This window comes from Staurois parvus, unplaced genomic scaffold, assembly GCF_062004578.1.
Source record: "Staurois parvus isolate SC_StPar_1 unplaced genomic scaffold, SC_StPar_1.0 ptg000440l, whole genome shotgun sequence".
NCBI classification, from domain to species: Eukaryota; Metazoa; Chordata; class Amphibia; order Anura; family Ranidae; genus Staurois; species Staurois parvus.
The window spans coordinates 4,288,540-4,310,923 of NW_028318236.1; the positions used below are offsets into that span (position 1 = coordinate 4,288,540).

A 22,384-nucleotide genomic window follows, 5' to 3' on the forward strand; every position below is an offset into this window, starting at 1 on the left:
CGATTGTTGTTAAAAAATTTCACTTTCTTTTAACATTCAATTTTAAAATGAATGTAATTTCTGAACGAAAATCCACATATAATGTCCGAAAATTTGTTCGATCAAGAAACGTCTTGTATTTTGCTTCATTTTGTTTGAAAACGAATGCTGATTTGACCTAAAGATTAGAGAATCTAACAAACCTTCTTAAAAGTAACACTTTCAAAGTATGGCCAGCATAAGTTACAGCAGGTGCATGTAGCTTGTATCAAGCTACCTGCCTATGACATCGGAATCTGTCATGCTTACTATTATATTACAGTCCTGTCTAAAAATCTGCAAACCAGTGTTTAATTTTTTTTTTTCTTTAAATAAAAATCTTGATCTCTGAGTCTACCAGACTGAACCAGTGTATACTGTATATCTCTGCTGTTTGTTATTCTGAGAGTGGATTCGATATTTTATTCCCCAACCATGTAGCTGGTTAATTGTATTTACCACTGCATAAAGATATTCAAGAACAAAATTTACTTTTTTTAAAAAACTTTACAAATTATACACCGGGGCGTGGCTACACCACACTTTTTTTTAACTTAACTGATTAATCGACATAAAAATCGGCCAAATAATCGATTATGAAAATAATCATTAGTTGCAGCCCTAATTTCTAATGTAGTCTATTCTATAAATCCTTACATTTTGGGTTGTTCAATAATGAAGCCCATTCCTCTGCCAACCTTCTGTAGACTGTAGATCAAGTTTTCCACCGTGTCTTCACTGCGACGGCTGAAAAGTAGCAGCCAGTTTTTCAGGGGCTCTGCAGTGATCATCCTTGAATCCCGAGTATCGCGGCCCCAGTCAGCAGCTGTTGCAGGTTGACACTGACAGAAGAAAAAAAAATGTCTTAGACAGAATGAATACAAGGTGAAGAAAAAGAGGTATTCTGATTTGCCTAAAAATTCCATATCTTGAGTACAGTACAGGATACTGTACAGCAAAGTATTCATAGACCCCGAGTTACAGGCTTGTACCTTCACGGGATTGAACACTGGCAACGTTTTTAAGAACATGCCCAATGGGTGCCTCCTCTATAAACCTACCCCACTATGTGAGATTAGTGTGTAATTTCAGCTCTGCACCAATTTTTTCTGAACTCTCAGATAAGATTCATAAATTCTGCACTTTGAAAAGATGTAGAGAAGAGAAGACAGCAGATAAATAGGTACAATTTATGTAGGAGGATTTGTTTTACCTTTGTGTATCACCTGAAGCCAGTCAATTCACTGGGTCTACAGTGGGGAAAATAAATATTTGATCCCCTGCAGATTTTGTAAGTTTGCCCACTTACAAAGAAATGAAGGGTCTATAATTTTTTTATCATAGGTGTATTTTAAATAATAGAGACAGAATATCAACCAAAAATAAAAAAAAAAATAATACGTTATAAATGGAGTTGCAATTCAGTGAGTAAAATAAGTATTTGATCCCCAAGAAAAACATAACTTAGTACTTGGTGGAGAAACCCTTCTTGGCAAGCACAGAGGTAAGACGTTTCTTGTAGTTGGTTACCAGGTTTGAACACATCTCAGGAGGGATTTTGGTACGCTCTTCTTTACAGATCTTCTCTAAATCCTTAAGGTTTCTTGGCTGTTGCTTGGCAGCTCGAAGTTTCAGCTCCCTCCATAAATTTTCTATAGGATTAAGGCCTGTAGACTCGCTACGCCACTCCATGACCTTAATGTGCTTCTTCTTGAGCCACTGCTTTGTTGCCTTGGCGGTATGTTTTGGGTCATTGTCATGCTGGAAGACCCATTAACAACCCATCTTCAGTGTCCTGGCTGAGGGAAGGTTCCCATCCAAGATTTTACAATACATGGCCCCGTCCATTGGCCCATAAATGTGCCAAAGTTGGCCTGTACCTTTAGCAGAGAAACAGCCCCAAAACATAATGTTTCAACCTCCGTGATTGACTGTAGGGATGGTGATCTTTTGGTCATAGTCAGCATTTTTCTTCCACCAAACACACGAGAATCCCCACTGTATGTAAAGGTTTACAACCACATTAATGTACTCCAAGAAAAATATTTTGCAGTATGCCAAAAAAACTGGATCTTTTTGTTTACTCCCTGTAAAATCCCTTTCTAAGTTCATTGTCGGACGCATCTTCTATTCTCGACCATAGGGTTATATCGCCACCCACAGGAATATGACACTAGGCAGAAAAGGGAAACTCGGCAACGTCTCTGTGCAGAATGATATGAGCCTCCTCCCTGCATATGTAATCCAGTTATTCACAAGCAGTGTTGAAGAAAAAATTACAAGACTGGTGGAGGCTCTGTCCGTCAATGAACTCAGAGATGAGGATTTTAGGGTGTGTAACGGAAAAATCCGGTTTTCTTTTTTCGTTCATTGATGAACACAGCATCTTCTTTTCTCGACCACAGGACATTCCAAAGCAATGCCCAACAAGTGAGGGGTGGGAGAAAAATACAGGCCAACAGAAGCTCAAAAGGAACACAAGAGCCCAACCAGAACACCCCCCCCCCCAGAACAGAACAAAAATAGCTGCCTGCAAAACTTTGCGGCCAAAACACGTCTGAAGATGCCAGGACATCCTCGTCATAAAACTTAGTAAAGCTGTGCACAGACTACCAGGTAGCCACATTGCAGATTTGATGCACAGATGCCTGATGACGGAAGGCCCAGGAAGCACTCAGCGCCCGAGTAGAGTGCGCTGTTATGGTAAATGGAGGAACCTGACCTTTAAAAGGTATAGGCTTGAACCACCGTCTGTCTAATTCATCTAAAAATGGTGGCAGAGGATGCCGCCAAACCTTTCCTTGGCCCGTCTGTGATTACAAAAGGGGAATCCGATTTCCAAAATGACTCGGTAGTAGAGAGATACAACCGCATTACCCGAATCACATCCTGGGCATGCAGAGCGAATTCCTTAGGATGTGACAGACGATAACATACAGGAAGGTAAGATGATGTTCTCATTCAAATGAAAGGCAGAGACCACTTTTGGGAGAAAAGAAGGACACAGACTGAGAACCACTTATATTTGTGAACAACTAAATAAGGAGACCTGCAGAACAAGGCTGCCAACTCTGACACCCTGCAAGCAGAAGTGATAGCCACTATAAAGGCCACCTTCCAGGACAGCGAAAGCATGGGAATCTCCCTAATATTCCCAAAAGAAGGTCGCTGAAGAACAGAAAAAAACATAGTGCAGATCAAAGAGTGTGTAGGTAAGGGACGTTGAAAAAAAATGGCCAGAGCACAAACCTAGCCCTTGATGGTGCTTAACACCAAATCTTCTCAATGCCCCATTGCAGAAATGTCGATATCCTACCCAGCGAGAAGAAACGCGGATGAACACCTTCAACCCCATGCCACAAGATATAAACCTTCCAGGTTCAAGGCCATGGTTTATCTTCCTGCAAGAAGACTTTTGTGCTTTCAACATGGTAGGGATGATGGAATTGGAGAATCCTCTGTCCTTTAGAACCTGGCTTTTAATAGCTAAGCCATTAAAGCAAGTGACTGTAAAACAGGGTGGAGGATTGGTCCCTGGGATAGAAGATCTGCCCTAAGCGGCAGTCGAGAGGGGCGTCAATGGCCAAGTGCACCACATCAGCATACCAGGGGTGGCGGGGAAAATTCGGAGCCACCAGAATGACTGGAATGCCTTCAGGCCTCTATACTTCGAAACAGGTGGGGTAGAAGATTGAGAGGAGTGAACGCATATATGAGATGATACGGAGTCCATGATGTCACCAGAGCATCTTTTGAATCCGCCAAAGGATCCCTTGTCCTAGCCACAAATCTAAGCACCTTCCTGATGAACTGAGATGCTAAGAGATCCACGTCAGGAGTGTCCCAATAGAGATAAATCTGATGAAACACGTTGGGATGCAGGGTCCACTTGCCTTGGTCCAATATTTGAGAACTGAAGTAATCTGCCTGCCAATTGTCAACGCCGGGGATATGCATGAGCCAGAGTGCTGGCACATGACACTCCACCAATCTGAAGATGCAGAAGGACTCAAGCGATGCTACCACTCTTGTCCTGCCTTGGTGGTTTAAATAAGTTACCACCGTGTCATTATCCGACTGGCTCTGGACAGGGTGCTCCAAAAGACACTCCATCTATTGCTCCAAGGCAGATCCTGACTGCCCAAAGTTCCTAGACATTGAAAGATAACCGAGACTCCTCCGGTACCTAGTGACCCTGGGCTGAACTCGCTCCCAGTACTCATTCATGGGTGGACAGCCTGATCACTGTCCAGTGCAAAGGAAGGAAAGATTTCCCCTTCTGGAGGACAGGAGGTTGAAGCCACCAAAGTAGCAACGTCCTGTTCTTTTGACCCAAGAGAATCTGGGAGTCCAAGGAGTCAGGGGACTTGACCTACATGGACAGGATTTCCTTCTGAAGAGTCCTTGTATGGAACTAAGAATACAGAACCGCCTCATAAGCAGATACCATTAGTCCCAGGACTGGCATGCAACAGCAAAAGGAGGAACACCTTTGGGAAAACATCAGCTGAACAACCAACTGAAGCGTCTGGACTATTTCCAGCAGAAGGAGCACCTTGACCAACGCCGTGTTCAGAACCAGTCCCAGATAGTACAGATTCCTGGTCGGGCTAAGAGTGGTTTTCTGGATATTCAAGATCCACCAAAACTCCTGCAAGGTGATGATTGTGATTGCCCAGTCGTTCTCCAAAGACAAGAGAGACTCTGCTCTTAGAAGCTGGTCATCCAGATACCCAATCACGGCAATCCCCCATTATCTCAGCAAAGCCAGAACCAGACCAAGCACCTTGGTGAACTCAGGAGGAGAGAAGGCAAGACCACAGGGTAGCGCCACAAACTGGTAACTCCTCTCCCACTGCGAAACTGAGGAAGCACTGGTGCCTGGCGCAGATGGAGATGTACAGGCCCATGCCACAGAAATCCCCCAGGTGAAAGGAAGCTACCACAGACCAAATGGACTCCCATCTGGAAATTCTGAACTTGCACAAAGCAGTTCAGAACCTTGAAAATCAGTATCGGGCAAAACCATCCTTGCTTTTTCAAAACTGTAAAGAGCTTGGAATAAAACCCCAGAAAACATTCTGCGACTGGAACCGGGACAGTCACCCTTTGACAAAGCAAGTCCTGCACAGCACCGTACAATGTTCACAGGTGAGCAGAAGAGAGGTGTGGTTGGAGGGAAAAAAACCTCTGTGGAGGATAGCATTAAAATTTTATTTTGTAACTAGACAGGATTAACTCGTGGACCCAAGTGTCAGAAATCAAGGAGGTCCACTGTTCCGCAAACTAGCACAGGCGACCCCCCCACCGTTGACACAGATGGGGGTGAGTGTGCACAATCATGCTAAGGAAGAGCTGTCTGCAAAATATGACAGACTTGACCGGTCAGGAAAGCTTGGTACACCCCACGGGGGCCTTGAAGGGCATGGAACCTTTGTATGCAGATCTAGGGGGACAAAAAAGATAATTGTGTGAAGAAAATGAGGGACCATGCTTGTGACCTGGCTCCCTACCTCGTCTAGACTGTGGTAGAAAGGTACTCTTTTAACCGGTAAGGTTATTGATGATGTTATCCACAGAAGCACTCGGGAAAGGAAAATCCGATAAAGCGTTTACTGAGGTCTGGTCTGCCGATCAGCATTTGAGCCACAGCACACAGCGAAGCACCACTGTCACAATGGAAAGCAAAGGAGCTGCATCCAAGGACGCACGCACAAACTTTAGGCCCTGGAGGCTTGGAGGCCCAGCTGGTCCATCAATTCTACATAAACTGGGGGAACCAGCTCCCCACCCAGACCATGGCTAAGGAGTATGGCCCATTCCGTAAGGGTCTGAGTCACCAGGGCGATGGCCAAAACCGGCAGAAGAGCTGGCAATAGAGAAAGTGCACACGACAGATTTCCGCCTTTCTGTCTGCCGGGTCCTTGAAGAACGGAGACTCCTTCACCGGTATCCAAGTGGCCTTATTCAGCCTTGAAATAGGTAGGGTTCATGAAAGGATAAAGCACGTAAAACCACTTCAGGACCACAAAAGGTGTCTTGGAACATTCGCAATCTTTGTATACAAAGTAAGAAAGATAAGGGAACACCTTCAATGTGCAAGGGTGCTTGCTCGTACCAAAGAGGTCAGACACATCTGCAGTTGGGGATCTCGTCAGTTGAACCTGCAAGCAGGACTGTGTCCACAGTGTCAGAGCTGGACTCCTGATCCGATGAGGCTACTGAAGCAGGAGAGGGAATGGATTGCATTTTGATCGCCTTGTGCTCTAACGTCAGCTCCACCCAGGAAACAAATAACTCCAGGTCCACTGTCAGCCTGTTAATGAGAAAAGAGGACCCCGAGAGATCTGCTGCCTCAAGTAAGGGATCAGGTGGGGAGACCTGTTCCTGAGACTCCATCTCCAAAAGGGACCCACAAAGAAAGCACCGCCAGGGAAGCCCACTATACGCAAAGGAGCCCACAAATGACACGGCACACAAGACCAGCAGAAAGGAGGAATACTCCACTGAGACTCACTACATCATGCAAAAGCAGAGAGGCAAGCAATCTCAAACCAGGAAAGACAGACTGAAGAGCAACAAGGAACACAAAAAGCAGTCAAGAAGCCCAGGAATAGCTGACCTGATGAACAGAAAAGGCTGGAGGGAGCTGGGAAGTCATCAAGGAGCTACAAGAAAATTGCCACCATATTTTCCCCCATCAAAGCCCTGTGAACTCACAGAGCAGTTACTAGAGGAGGAACCAGTGCAAGAATACAAAGACGTTGCCTCATTGAGGGACAATGGCTATGACACCATGAGAAAGGAGCTCACCAGATAAGCATAAAGGTCAACCAATGTTTGCAGAGATGATAGGAAGAGGGACACCATGAAGCAGGGTGCAAGCAGTAACCGAACTGTAACTTGAAACCTCTAGAAACAAATTCCAGAACCTAGATATCTGAAATGTTCTAGGACCAGATGGCCGCAAAAGCTAAAAGACGTGCCTCTAACCAACTGGAGAAATTTCCTATCAATTACTTTCCAAGGATAAGACATTTTTCCAATGAGATCACAGACCACAGTAAAAATCAAGGATTTTATTCATTCTCCTGTGGATCCAAAATGTAAGGCTCCATGTATACTAGGATCTTAAAAAAATGACAGAAAAACCCCGGATTCAAAAAACGCTCATATTTAGCATTTTTGTGGTGGGATTTAGCCGTTTTTGTGCCAGCGTTTAGCAGTACATATCGGGCTGTTGAGGAGCAGGGGGACACCACATAATTGAAAACTGTTGACTCATCAGCTGTCAACGGGATTACCTACTGCCAGCTGAATGTAAACAAAAGAATGCTGGCATTATAATTTTTTTTTAAACTTTGTGGAGGTTTCCCCAATCCATACCAGGCTCTTCAGCTCTGGTACAGATTTTAAGGGGAACTGTACGCCAAAAATGTTGGGGTCCACCCCAAAATCCTTGCCAGAACCTTATCCAAGCATTCAGCCAGACAGGCCTCCTGAACCACACCAGGCCAAATGTATTCAACATGGGGGTGCTGCGGTGGCTGCGTGGGGCTTATCAACTTTGAAGCCCCCTTTAACCTCCCAGGGGGGCTTATTGGTAACCCATGCCTTTAATATACATATATATATATATATATATCAATCAGTATAACACATCTGTTAAGCAACACAGAAGAAATGTTGGTGCATAAAGTGGGTGTAGTGTGTAGCGAAAAGTGGAAAGTTAGGTAAATGAATACATGGACATAGGGGCTGCTATCAGCCAAGACTGCAGCTACAACATGTAAACCCCTCAAGGTAAAGCAAACAAAAAGAAAAAAAAATAGCCTGGAGTTCTGCTTCACTGTGCAGTAACCTTGGTTCTGCAAGGAGCAAGTGTACCGTGCTATTAAGTCCTAAGCAATAGGCACCAAAAGTGAACTAAAGACAGGTCCTTAATTGAATCAGACAATAAACAATAATGGTCAATTTGTTACAGACTACACTTTTAGCACAGTGCTGGTATACATCAGTTATGACAGCCCACAAGTGCAGTGAGTTAAATACACATATGAAATACATCACTTAGTGCTGTTTTACTTGCCAAAAGATTTGTATTTTGGCTCATCCTGTTCTACAATTTAGAAGATGTACAACTCTGCCAAACAACAAAAGCTCTGTGTGGCGGAACACTTACAGGTCTTGCCCTTCCCCCAGCCTGTAACTGGATAGGAAATTGTGAAAGAGCAGACAAATTAGCCAATTGAAGATATATATATATATATATATATATATATATATATATATATAATATATGCCCATTTTAATTTACAACATCTAAAACGTTCTACCATAGGATGCAAACCACAATTACACATGGCACTTACTATATTGTCTCTCATACAAATCTTCTCTGGGGGAATCACACGGCCAGTGAGTGAAATTTGCTTCCCCAGTTGCATTCCCCACTTTGTTAGTTCCGAACTTGCTGCTGAACATCTGTGGAAAATACAAATCTATTAAATAATGTAGACATTCACCAGCTTGGTTTCCTTACAGGCCGCTCCAAGATATAAGGAATGAATTGTCAATCTGGACCTTCAGATTTCATTAAAAAAATAGAAAATAAATGCATATCCAGCTGCTAGCTTAGAAATGGTTTTCAAAGAGTATTAGACATGCTTTGCAAATGGTCAGACAGGCAGTCAAACACATAAATCAAAACCAGAATAATGAATAAGGTAAACGTATCGATTACACATTGTGTAATATACACAATACATATACATATATAATGGGCTTTGGGTCAGTTTTATTTTATTTGTTAGCCACTTGAAGACCAAACTGTTTCAGAACAATTTTGTCAGTTCACTCAGTCATGCAATACAGTACCCAAATTGATTGTATTTACAGAAAGAACTTTATTTTGGTGGTATTTAATTACCATTTGGCTTTATTACTTTTTACTATATAAAGAAAAAAGATGGAACATTTTTAAATAATGGGTTTTCTTTTTTGGTTAGAAAAAATATTTGCAAATCATCTTTTTTCTTTATAAATTTGGGACAAAAAATATTCTCCAACATTTCATTGGTAAAAAAAAATAAACAATTCAGTGTACGTTATTTAGTCTGTGTGAAAGTTAGAATCTACAAACAATGGTATATACAATATATTGCCAAAAGTATAGGGACACCCCTCCAAATCACTGGATTCAGGTGTTCCAATCACCTCCATAGCCACAGGTGTATACAATCAAACACCTAGGCATGCAGATTGCTTCTATAAACATTTGTGAAAGAATGGGTCGCTTTCAGTGAATTCATGTGTGGTACCGTGATAAGTTGCCAGCTGTGCAATAAGTTGATGTGTGAAATTTCCTTGCTACTAAATCTTCCACAGTCTACTACAAAGAAAAATGACTGTCTGCAGAGTCAATAGCTAAAGACCTAAAAAATTTGGGTGGCCTTCAGATTAGCACAACAGTGCGTAAAGGGCTTCATGGAATGGGATTCCAAGCTGCATCCTGCAGTGCCATTACTTCAGTCAATTTCTGGGTAGATAAAATCCCCCATTTTTTTTTACTGTACCAGCCCTTTCTATCAGTGCAAGAAGCTGAGATTCCACCTCATTGTTAACACTGGGTGGTCTATAAAAAACTCCAACAATTGCCTTTCTAGTATGCACACCCATGTGCAATTCCATCGATAATGCTTCAGCCTCATCACACTATCCATCAACTAGATCCTCTTTCACACTCGCTTTGATAACATTTCTCGCATATAGACAGACACCACTACCTTTCCATTTTATCCTGTTTCTCTAAAAGAGAGAATAGCCTGGAATATTTATTGCCCAGTCATGTGAAGAATGAAGTCAGCAATACAAATTAAATTATAGTTCTCTTTGTGCACCAAAACTTCCAACTCACCTATTCTGCTTGACAGACTTCTGGCATTGATGAACACTTTAATTCATTGTCATATTTTTACATGTATTTTATATACTTTTTTATTTTAGTACAAATAGTACCATTTTCAATGGTTGTTTGTAACATGGGAACCTTCTATATTTAAATCTTCTTTATTAAATTTTGCAATGTGATAATAACTGGGAGGACAGGTTCATAGCTTACAGTATATTACATATAATACAGTTTTGTTGTTATACCACATTAGCAGTAGAATTTGGAGGGTTACTCACATTTATGAAACATTACACTTGAAAAGCATTATAGGAAGAACGTAGGTGGGGGGGAGAAGGGGGAAAAAAGAGGGGAGAGGGGGTAGGAAAGGGATGGGAACAAGGACAAACACTTTGAACAATGAACATAAAAGAAAAACTTAATATCAGTCAAAATTTGTTAATGCTGTATACTCCGTAGTTGTGAGCTAATAGAATTGTACTATACAATTTGGGTTGAGTGACCATAAGGACCAGAGAAATTTGAACTGACTGATTATTGAAAGCAAATCTTTTTTCCATTTCACATTGGATGTTCATGTCATTAATGAAAATTGTCATGGAAGGTGAAGGGAGAGAATGCCACAATCTTGTGATGTTGTTTATGGCTGCATATAATATGGAGATATTTCAACTCCAATGTGTAGGAGTGCTAACGTGGGATTGGGGGAGGTTTTGTTCCCGGTTATTTCAGAGATTAGGGTAAAGATATTGTTCCAGTAGGATCTAAGAGACTTACATGACCATAGAACATGGAATGTAGATCCTAGGTCGCCACATTAACACCAGCATAGTGGTGAATGGGTAGAATATATTTCTGATAACTTAACAGGGGTTAGGTACCATTGGTGTAGAATTTTTAATTAAGATTCCCAGTGTGTACTGCACTGGGAGGCTTTGCAGGTAATGAAGAACGTTTTCTGCCATGTTTGGTCTGTAAAGGAGTTGGATAGGATATGTTCCCAATTTTTAAGGGATGTGGTTTGTAAACTGAATTCTAAGTTATTTAAGAGGGTGTAGAATGTGGAAATTCCTTTGCCTGGATATTTGGGTTTGCAAAAAAATTGGGAAAGGGGTAGTTGGATTTAGTTCAGTAGTTAGTATGCAATGGGTGATTCTCATACAAGATAAGTTTACTGATTAGGGGGATGGAGAATAGGGTTTGGAGGCTATGAAATGGGATTACGGGCTTATCTATGAATAAGTATATTTGGTCTAGTAGAGTACCTAGGTAGTATGATTTTAAGTGAGGTAGACAAGCGCCTCCTCTACTCATACAGCGTATTAGTAAGTTGGTAGTACACCTAGGTCTTTTAGATTCCCATATAAATTGGGCAAAATATTTCTGTATTGTACAAAAGAAATTTGATGGAACAGAGATTATTATTATTACATCGAGTTTATATAGCGCCAAAGGGTTTACTCAGCGCTGTACAATAGGGGGGGGGGACAATACAAGAAACAGAACAGCAACAGTACATGAGGGGTTAGAGGGCCCTACTCTTTCGAGCTTACAATCTAGGAGGGAGGGGGTAGTAGCACAGGAGGAAGTGGCTGAGGGGGATGGAGTGGTAGGAGGGATGACGGAGAACGGCTGTTAGGTGAGGGAGGGGTAGGCTTCCCTGAAGAGGTGGGTTATCAGGGAGTGCCTGAAGGTGAGGAGGGAAGGAGACAGTCTGATGGATTCGGGCAGTGAGTTCCAGAGGATGGGGGAGGACCTGGAGAAGTCTTGCAGTCGTGCGTGGGAGGAGGAGACCAGAGAGTAAGATAGAAGGAGGTCCCGTGAGGAGCGAAGGGTACAGGTAGGGTGGTACTTGGGAATCAGGTTGGTGAGGTAGTTAGGGGCAGTGTTGTGAATGGCTTTGTAGGTCAGGGTTAGTAGTTTGAATTTGATGCGTTGGGCAATCGGGAGCAAGTGGAGGGATAGGCAGAGGAGGGTGGCAGAGGTGGAGCGGTTGGTGAGGTGAATGAGTCTGGCCGCTGAGTTCAGGATGGTCTGGAGCGGGGAGAGCCTGCACTGGGGTAGGCCGGTGAGAAGGGAGTTGCAGTAGTCAAGGCGTGAGATAATCAGGGAGTGTACGAGTAGTTTAGTGGTGTCTGGGTAAGGAAGGTACGTATCTTGGCGATGTTGCGGAGGTGGAGTCTGCATGTGTTTGTACAGTTGTGGCCAAAATTATTCAACCCCCAATGCTGTAAAGGGGTTTAGGGACTATAGTGTACATTTGGAATTGTATTCAGAATCAAATCCTACAAGGACGTTGTAACTACCCAAATGCAACTAAAATGACATCAATTGTTTATGTAATACAGTAGTAAATGGTTCTTATGTGGTTTCTTCATTGCCACAATTATTCAACCCCTTAAAGACTACCACTCTGAAGAACAGAGGTTCATACAGGTGCTTTCCATCAGGTATTGAAAACACCTGTGGATGTCACCGAGCAGCAATCAAGCATAATAAGCACCAATTAGGCAGCTTTAAAATGACTGTGATACTCAGCTCCTTCTAGACATTTACTGGTGTGGTTACAAACATGGTGAAGGCAAGAGAATGGTCCAGGAAGACAAGAGAAGAGGTGATTTCTCTTCACAGGAAGGGCAATGGCTATAAGAAGATTGCAAAGATGTTAAACATACCAAGAGACACCTTAGGAAGCATCATTCGCAAATTCAAGGCAAAGGGCACTGTTGAAACGCTACCTGGTCGTGGCAGAAAGAAGATGCTGACTTCGACTGCTGTGCGCTACCTGAAGCGTAGAGTGGAGAGAAGTCCCCGTGTGACTGCTGAGGAACTGAGAAAAGATTTGTCAGATGTGGGTACAGAAGTTTCAGCCCAGACAATAAGACGCACACTGCGTAATGAAGGCCTCCGTGCCAGAACTCCCAGGCGTACCCCCTTGCTGTCTCCAAAGAATAAGAAGAGTCGACTGCAGTATGCCAAAAGCCATGTGGACAAACCACAAAAGTTGTGGGATAGTGTTCTGTGGACTGATGAAACAAAATTAGAACTGTTTGGGCCCATGGATCAACGCTATGTTTGGAGGAGGAAGAACAAGGCCTATGATGAAAAGAACACCTTGCCTACTGTGAAGCATGGTGGAGGGTCAATCATGCTTTGGGGCTGTTTTGCTTCTGCAGGTACAGGGAAGCTTCAGCGTGTGCAAGGTACCATGAATTCTCTTCAGTACCAGGAGATATTGGATGGAAACGTGATGCAGTCCGTCACACACCTGAGGCTTGGGAGACGTTGGACCTTTCAACAGGACAATGATCCCAAGCATACCTCCAAGTCCACTAGAGCATGGTTGCAGAGGAAAGGCTGGAACATTTTGGAGTGGCCATCGCAGTCACCAGACTTAAATCCGATTGAGAACCTCTGGTGGGACTTAAAGAAAGCAGTTGCAGTGCGCAAGCCTAAGAATGTGACTGAACTGGAGGCCTTTGCCCATGAAGAATGGGCGAAGATACCCGTAGATCGCTGCAAGACACTTGTGTCAAGCTATGCTTCACGTTTAAAAGCTGTTATAACTGTAAAAGGATGCTGTACTAAGTACTAAGATTGAATGTCACTTGGGGGTTGAATAAAACTGATAATGCTGTGAGCACAGAAAAGACATTTGTGGTTATTTCATTATAACTGTTATGTTATATTTGTCTGACCTACAAGTGCCTCTTTAATGTAAATGTAAGCAAGATGACTGAATGATCAAAAGCAATGTCAAACTGGCCAAAACACTCAATTTCAGTGGGGGTTGAATAATTTTGGCCACAACTGTAAGTGATTTGACATGAGGTTGGAAGGAGAGGTTAGAGTCCAGAATGACGCCAAGGACTTTGGCTTGCGGGGCGGGATTGATGGTGGTGTTGTTGGTAGTGATGAATAAGATGGGGGGGGCATGGGCAGGGGGAAAGATGAGGAGCTCGGTTTTGGAGAGGTTAAGCTTGAGGAAATGGAGCGACATCCAATCTGAGATGTCATTTGGGAGGTGAGTGATGCGGGCTGAGAATGTGGGGGTGAGGAGAGGGGTGGAGAGGTAAATTTGAGTGTCGTCAGCGTAGAGATGATAGTTGAAGCCGTGGGAGTGTATGAGTTTGCCAAGGGAGGAGGTGTAGATGGAGAAGAAAAGGGGTCAAAGGACAGAGCCTTGGGGGACCCCGACAGAGAGGGGGAGGGAAGAGGAGGTGGCACCGTTGTAGGAAACGCTGAAGGATCGTCGGGATAGGTAAGAGGAGAACCAGGAGAGCAGTGTCTCTGATGCCAAGGGAGAGAAGTTCATTAAGGAGGAGAGTCCAGAAGGTGTATAATAGTTTAGGTAGTATAAACATCTTTAGGGCTGCCACTCGGCCAAGTTTGGATAATCCAAAGGTTCAGAGGTAGAGAATTTATTTTGGTAGAGACTGGATGAGTGATTCTTCCATACAAATGGAAAGTGTATGGTAAGGTACTGTTAAGTTTTAATTGGTGTAAGTTTAAAATGAGGGATTTATTTTCATCGAGTTTGTAATAGGAGACTTCTGCATATACAGTAGCTGCTCGGCCATGGAAACCCATTACATGAAGCTTTCTACGCACTGTTGTGCTAATCTGAAGGGCATATGAAGTTTGGAGGTCTTTAACTATTGACTTTGCAGACAGTTGGCAACTTCTGCGCACCAGCATGCGCTGACCCGGCTCTCATTTTACGTGGCCTACCACTTTGCGGCTGAGTTGCTGTTGTTCCCAGTTGCTTCCACTTTGTTATAATACCATTCACAGTTGACTGTGGAATATTTAGTAGAAAGGAAATTTAACGGATGGACTTATTGCACAGGTGGCAACCTATCACGATACCATGACTGAATACAATGAGCTCCTGAAATCGACCCATTCTTTCACAAATGTTTGTATCAGTCTGCATGCCTAGGTGCTTGATTTTATACACCTGTGTTCATGGAGGTGATTGGAACACATGAATCCAATGATTTGGAGGAGTGTCCCAATAGCTTTGGCAATATAGTAATAGTCTATTCCCCTTTACAAGGAAGTGCTACTCCCCCCCCCATACCTTTCTCCTTGAGCAGCGTAGCAGGTTCACTGGGCAGAACGTTTTGTCCCACTTCATCCAAGGCTCTGGTGGGTCTTGCCCAGCTTTTATAATGGGATCCCTAGGATCATATATTCAGGAGTGGCCACAAATGAAAACACAGAATGTCTCAGCTTCCATAAGCAGACTCTCCTGCATTTTGATCACAATTTGTGTATTTATAAAGTGCGAAGTGATACTAGAAAAAGGAATGGGAGTAGCTGTGTGAGCTGAAAATGCCTGAAAAGCACTCATTTTTAGATGTTCAGCTTTTTTTTCAATTCAAGCCAATGAGGACAAAAATGCTCAAAACTGCCTAAAAAGTAGTTCATGTACTTTTTTTTTTGAGGAACAGGCATTTTTCAGCACCTACTGTATATATGTGAATGACTATTTTCAAGGATGAAGAACACGAAGGACAAATTTAGAACAAAAATATCTGATGAGCACCTTGAAAACTCGCTGAGAAAAATACCGCACTAGTTTTCTGCAGCCCTTTTACTTTCATAATATAAAATAATAATGTTTTATTACTCAGATTGGTACATTATCTATACCAGTGATCTGTCAAGACTTTTTCTGCTCATCAGCTACTTATTCTTAGTGTATTTTATGTATGGCCCAAGACCACTTTTCTTCCAATGTGGCCCAGGAAAGTCAAAGTGTTGGACACCCCTTCTCTATACTAAATACCCTGTAAAGGAAAGATGCTCACTTAATCATGTGATCTTACCTGCGTCCAGCTTTAGGGGAGAGAAGCTGACAACAGCTGAAGTGCCTGGATGGTGCCGCCCATACACTTACAATGGGGCATCTGCTGTCAGCTGCCCCTGCTCTCCTTTGAAGCAGGCACTGGGAAATGATCATATGGGGCATCTGCTGGCAGCTGTCCCTTCTCTCCCTTGAAGCCGGCACTAGGAACCGATCACATGACTGAACCTTGCGCCCAGTGATAGATTAATGTGGTCCTAAAGGCTTAATGTTTTTTACCTTCATGTATTCTATGCACAAAGGTAAAAAAAAATGATAAAGCTTTATCACTTAAGTATAAACATTTTTCTAGTGGTGCACCGAAATGAAAATACTGGTACCCGAAACCAATACCAAAAAATCAGAATGCACGTGGCTGAAAACGGAAACTGAAAAGTCTGTGCATGTGGTGGTGGGGAGGCTCAACATTTTTTTGTATTTTGTTAACTTTGCGTATTTTTATTTATTTTTGTAACTTATGATTTTATTGATATCACATAGGGGACCAATAGTCCCCTATGTGACAAAATATGACAGGATGTCTTTAGAGGGGGAAGGGGAATGGGCGGGCAGTGTGTGCAAGGAGAGAGCAGGAGAAGAGCAGAATATAGTGAGGGAGCACTGTATACAGTGAGGGAGCAGTGTATACACTCAGGCTCCCTGACTGGCTGTTCCTATGTCACTGCCGTCTTTTAAACGTAATTACCGGGTTTTTTCCCATTCACTATCGCTCCAAGAATGAGCTGTCATTCTCCCCTCTGCTAAAGGAAACTAAGGGGCAGGGTCACTGGGTAATGTCATTGAATGACACCGCCCCTTAGCGGCTGAGAGAATGACAGCTCATTCTCGGAGCTACAGTGAAGAAAAAAAAAGCCAATAATTGCACTTAAAACAACGCTGGTTTTTAAATGTAATTACCAACTTTTTTTTCCCTTCAATATAGCTCAGAGAATCAGCTGTCATTCTTCCCCCTGCTAAGGGAAACGAAGGGGTGGAGTCACCAGTGACATTACCCAGTGTCCCCACCCCTTAGTTTCCTAGAGAGGAGAGAATGAAAGCTCATTATTAGGAGCTATAGTGAAGGGAACAAAAAGCTTACTTACATTTAAAAACCAGCAGTGACATTTATCAGTATCTCACTATATACACTGCTCCTCTCCTGCCATTCTCCTGCCCCCGCCCTATGCAGTACACACAATCCCCTATCGGCACCTGTATCGGCTAAAATTTTTGTATCAGTGCTATTTTCAGGGTAGTTAATATAGGGCTTAGATTGGGGATGGGAGCAGATTTCAGCTCAGTTAAGTTCCACTTTAATAAGGTCATAATTTGCCAGTGAAGGCAAATACTGCAAGTGGTGTTTTTTCTTTAAACATTGCAGCGTTACTGGGAGATGAATGTAATCTTTCCTGGCACAGTCAGGACACCATCCCATTCACAGTAATTTCTTATGTAACTCATGCATTGGGAACAGGACTTGCAGCCTGTGAAATGGATTACCCTTCAATGTTATTCGCCAGGCTCTGCAATTTCTGCTGCCTGCGTTCAGGGTTTACATGAGTTTCCATGGCCAGGTCCTTCATCAGACGGAAGTCAGTAAGGGCACGGTTTGACAGTCCTAGTGGTAAAACAGAAACAGGACACAATTACTGCCATAGCTCACTTGCAATGACTTACATCACATTTCACTTTCTTAAGGAGCTAAAAAGAACAAGTCATTGCATTCTATTAAGGACTTTCTATCCAACTTTACTAAAGTCACAAGGTCTACCCTATTTACCTAAATTACTAATGTGGTAACATTTTTTACAGTCAGATAGAGAAGGCCTTATAGCATGGGTGGCACTACAGCCTTTTGTCACGTATTCAATGCACCTTCCAGAGTACAGATGATTTTTGTACTCACCATTCAGTCTTTATCTCGCAGCCCATTGGGGGACACAGCTTGAAAGCAAGAACTCTAGGATTATACTGACATTACAGGGAAAATTAATACTATGTTCATAGAAGATTGAAGACCAGCCCGTATGAAGCTATAACTCCTCCTGAGGCACACCTGTTCATATTGTAGCAAGCAGAGGAGAAGAAAGAGTAATAGAATTTAAGGAGGTGTCCCTCAATAGGCCTTAAGTAACCCAAGTAAGGCCTCATGTACACAGGTGTTTATTAGCTTAAAAATCCTCAGGCATATAAATTCCAGCTTTCCTGTGCCTAGGAAACTGCAGGTGCTGCATACAGTCGCCAATAAAGTAAAGTAAATGACTGTACACAGCCAAGATCAATTCCGTGTCTGCATTTATCCGTGCATGATGTATTTCTCCAAATGAGAAAGTGGGGCATTAAGGGAAATGAAAGAGTAAATGCAGCTGTAGAAGTGATTTGCATTTACACAAGTATGGCTGTGTACCGCCAAAAAGTAATTTCCTCTATGGTCCACAAAGTGGCAGAGCTTGATAGAATAAAATCTTGGGGGACCCAAAAGTGGGACAAACAGAGGGACAGGCATATTCAAAGAACACAAGGGAACCAGCCCAACAAGAAAAATCCTAAAACAAAAGGGAAACCAAACACATTAAAAAGCCACTTGTAAAATCTATCAAGCACTCTTCTAGAAATTAGGGAACATATGTACAGTAGATCAGGTTCGCAGACTTACCATTTGGAGACACAGAAGTTTGATCATGAAAAGCCCAGGAAACTCTCACTACCTTATTGGAGTGGGCTGTGAATGGAACAGGAGCCACTATATCTCACAACTCAAAGGCCTGTACAAAAACCCATCTAACCAACTTAGGAAAGGCGGATCTGAAATCCTTTGGCGACTTTCTGGAATAACAAATAGGGAATCAGTCTCCATAAAGAGGCAGTCACAGAAAGGTAAATACTGACAACCCTCAACACATCAAAACAGAGAGATCTCCTAGGGGTTACCAAGACAAATGAATCCATAATATGCCCATGTAGCTCAGAACCTAGGTTTGAACAACCAGACAAACAAAGTCAGTGACTGAGAAGTAGGATAAAAGTATCAGTGCATGAGGTAATAGATGGCCAATCTCCATAAGAGGCCACTGAATGCCAGATATCACACAAAACAGGTGGGCGTAGCACACTCTCTGAAGGCCAAACTGGAGCTACAAGTATGACTGTAATGCCCTCTGCTTTCAAATTTCAAAGTGGATGAGGCTTCATGAGAGGAAAAGCATAAAATGGTATACTGATTCAACAGTGCTACCAGGGCTTCTGCTTGATCTGACATCGTGTCCTATGCCTTGCAGGCATGTAACTTCAGTATCTTGATGAACAAAGGAGCTAACAGATCCACATCCATAGCCTACCAACAGAGACAAAAGTCCCAGAACACCTCCTAAAGGGGAGCCTGGGTTCAAATGTCAGCTAAAAAAGTCTTCTCAATAGTTTTTCATCAATTCTGTCCAAGTCACGATAGACTTCCTTTACATGTCTGCCAAAATACTCTGTGCTCTCAATGTCCTGTAATCACTGATGTAAGCCACAGCTGCTGCGGCCTTGTCTCACTAAACCCAGACCCCGATAACCAGTCAAAAGGTGGGTCTAGTGAAATAACACCTAAATTGCCCCCCCTGCGTGCCTAAGTGGGCACGCAGCAGCCCCACACCTGGAACGGAATGTGGTACCCAGTGGTCATGTGATCATGATCGCTATGTGATCACAATGTTAGCAAAGTTTTTATGAATCAATCTGATTCATAACTGCTTTGCTTCTCTTCCTGGTGAGCTGTGATTGGCTCACAGCTTTCAGTTGGTACATGGGCCAATCACAGCACCCTGTACCATGTGATCAGCTGGACTCAATTACAGATCACTGTATTTTGAAGAACTTAACCCATTCATTACATTTCAAAGCAAGCATTACATTGCAGAAGGAATACCCTTTATTGCTCCAGCAATGCAAAGTGTATAAAAAAAAAATCCCTGATCACCCCCCCCCCCCCCCCCCAGAGTAATACAACGTGACAATGGTAACATTGTGCTACTCTGATGAAAGCATTTAAAACATTTTTGAAAAATAAAATGTTCAAAAAAGGGGGGGGGTTTCCTTTATTAACCAACTAGCCAACCACCCGCCCGCAATGTGCAGTGGACCCTTACATTGCTTTCTATTTCCTAGTGTGAGCATGCATGCTTATGCCCTCCATAACCGTCGGTCCAGTAAGAGAATAGAGAAAACCACATTGATTAAAAGCATTACATTTTACACACACATGCCAGAATAGCACATTTAAAAGTTTGATAGCCCTATTAACCCTTTGATCACCGTCAGCCAGCCAGTGCCATTAGAACAGTGTCTGTATACAGAATTTTTCCCTGCTCACTGTATTACTGCAATGACCAACCTCAGATAGCTTCAGGGTGAGTTAGTGCCCCACCTAGCCAGGTTCAGCTAGAATGTGATTGCCCGCACACTACCACACTCAGGCTATAGGTCACTGATCATTCCAATTACTAGTACAGTGTTTGTACGGATCAATATATTGATCACAAACAGTACTATACTAGTGCCTCCTTAGGATAGTATTCCCAAAAATTCAGTGTTAGCTGGATCAGCCATGTTCGCTGCCAGCACTAGTGTTTAGCCCCGCTACTATTTTTCACAGAAGATTTGTATCAATTGATTGTGGGCCAAAGCAATTTATACGCACAACAATACATTGCCACCCACCCAAATTCAGCTCTTGCCAGACAATTTGCATGTAAACCTATCACAGAGATTCTGAATCAAACTATTTTGGGCCTAACCATCAACATGAGCAGTACAAAAAAAGAATGAATTGAGGTCATATTGGTCCACAGACCCAATTCATCATATGCCCATGTTCTCTGCTGTTACACATAAGCCCAAATAAGGACCAGCAATGTACTGGTACGTCGCTGTACTTTGAGTGGTTATGCCAGGATGATGCCTACAACTGCAGGCATCATCCTGGTATTGTTTTTTTTCAGCTGATGGTTGGCTTTGAATTGCTTTTACAAACAGCGGGAAGGGACGTCCCCCTCCCTCCTGCCGCCTTTCACAGGTTTCTCAGGCCCACAGAGAAATCCGAGAATGCATATGACAGTTCCATCGTCTGACCATAAAACTAATTGGAGAAGAGCATGGCTCCAATCATCTCTATGGTCTAAGAAACCATCATTTCTGATTCGCAGAATATAAACAGCGCCATTTTAACATTGGGATAGCATCTGATCACACCCATCTTGGTGTGATCAGATGCTTCAGGGCAGAGGAGAGATTTAGAGTCGAATAGATCCCTGATCTCTCTGAGTACCTGTCACTGCCTATTGCTATAACAGGGAATATTGACACTCCCTGTGATAACAATAAAAGTGATTCAAAAGAAGAAGAAAAAAACAAACAAACAATGGTACAGTTTAAAAAAACAAAACAAAGTCAACCCCCCCCCCCCTGCTCATGTGCAAAGGCAAAAGCAAGCATTGGTAACCAGAGATTGCACCATGCATGTGAGGTATCACAGCAAACATCAGGTCGAAGGCAGTCATTTTCGCTGTAGACCTCCTGTGCAAATAAAGTGTGACTTTTTAAGCGTTGCCTGTGGATATTAAAAATTTACATGGTTTGTAGCCTTTACATGGGCATGCACAATTTTAAAGCATATCATGTTAGGTATCTAAAACTGCTGCACAAATAGGGCCTATGCTTTAAAAAATATAGAATGTTTGGGGGTTCGAAGTAATTTTCTAGCTAAAAAAAATGGTATTTCATGTAAAAAAAAAAAAAAAAGTCAGAAAAGGCTTGGTCTTCAAGTGGTTAGAAGAATGGGTGGTATGTGGCATAAGCTTCTAATGCTGGCCCTGAAATGCCAGGATAGTATAAGAACCCCCCTTCCCCGCCGCCCTTAAATTACCCCTTTTTGGAAAGCAGAAACTCCAAGGTACTTGCTAAGCGGCATGGCGAGTATTTTGCAGATCTCATTTGTTGCCACAAGTTTTTGAAAATGAAGAAAAAAGACATTTTTTTTTCTTTTTCAAACCCGTGACAAAAATGTTATCTGCAAAATACTCACCATGCCTCTTATAAAATTCATTAAGATGTCTACTTTCCAAAAAGGGGTCATTGAGGGGGGTGCGCGGTTTGTACTATCCAGGCATTTCAGGGCCTCCAAAACTGTGATAGGTACTACGATATGTGGTGAGGGAGTAACATAAGGAAATGTGCCCTTTGAAAGCCTGAAGGAGGTCAATGGATTTTGGGAGCATGTATGTGACTAAGCTGCCAAAAACTCTCTTAACGTGTGGCATCTCCATACTCAAGAGAAGTAGCAGAATGTGTTTTGGGGTGTTATTCCACAAATACCCATGGTATGGGTAAGCAATATATAATTTAAGTGACAACTTTGTTTATTAAAAAAAAAAAAGTTGTAATTTTCCAAAGATTTGTGCCAGAAAATAAAATCTTACATGGACTCAACATGCTTCTCAGCAAATTGCTTGGAGGGGGGTGAGGTTTCCAAAAATGAGTAATGTGAGGTTTTTATGTACTTCTTTGGCATTATAGCACCTCAAGAAATGTGATAGGCAGTAATAAAGTAAAAATTGCATAAATTC

At 42.6% G+C, this 22,384-nt stretch overlaps 1 protein-coding gene across 1 annotated transcript in view; it reads right to left on the reverse strand.

Moving 5' to 3' along the window:
* Positions 1-22,384, reverse strand: part of PIWIL4 (piwi like RNA-mediated gene silencing 4) — a 277,179-nt gene that overhangs the window by 175,521 nt on the left and 79,274 nt on the right. The window contains exons 5-7 of the mRNA XM_089687941.1: positions 17,280-17,397; positions 8,391-8,502; positions 676-860 (exon numbers count right to left, since the gene is read on the reverse strand). Of these exons, the coding sequence (XP_089544067.1) occupies positions 676-860; positions 8,391-8,502; positions 17,280-17,397 (415 nt within the window). The remainder of the gene's footprint in view (positions 1-675; positions 861-8,390; positions 8,503-17,279; positions 17,398-22,384) is intronic.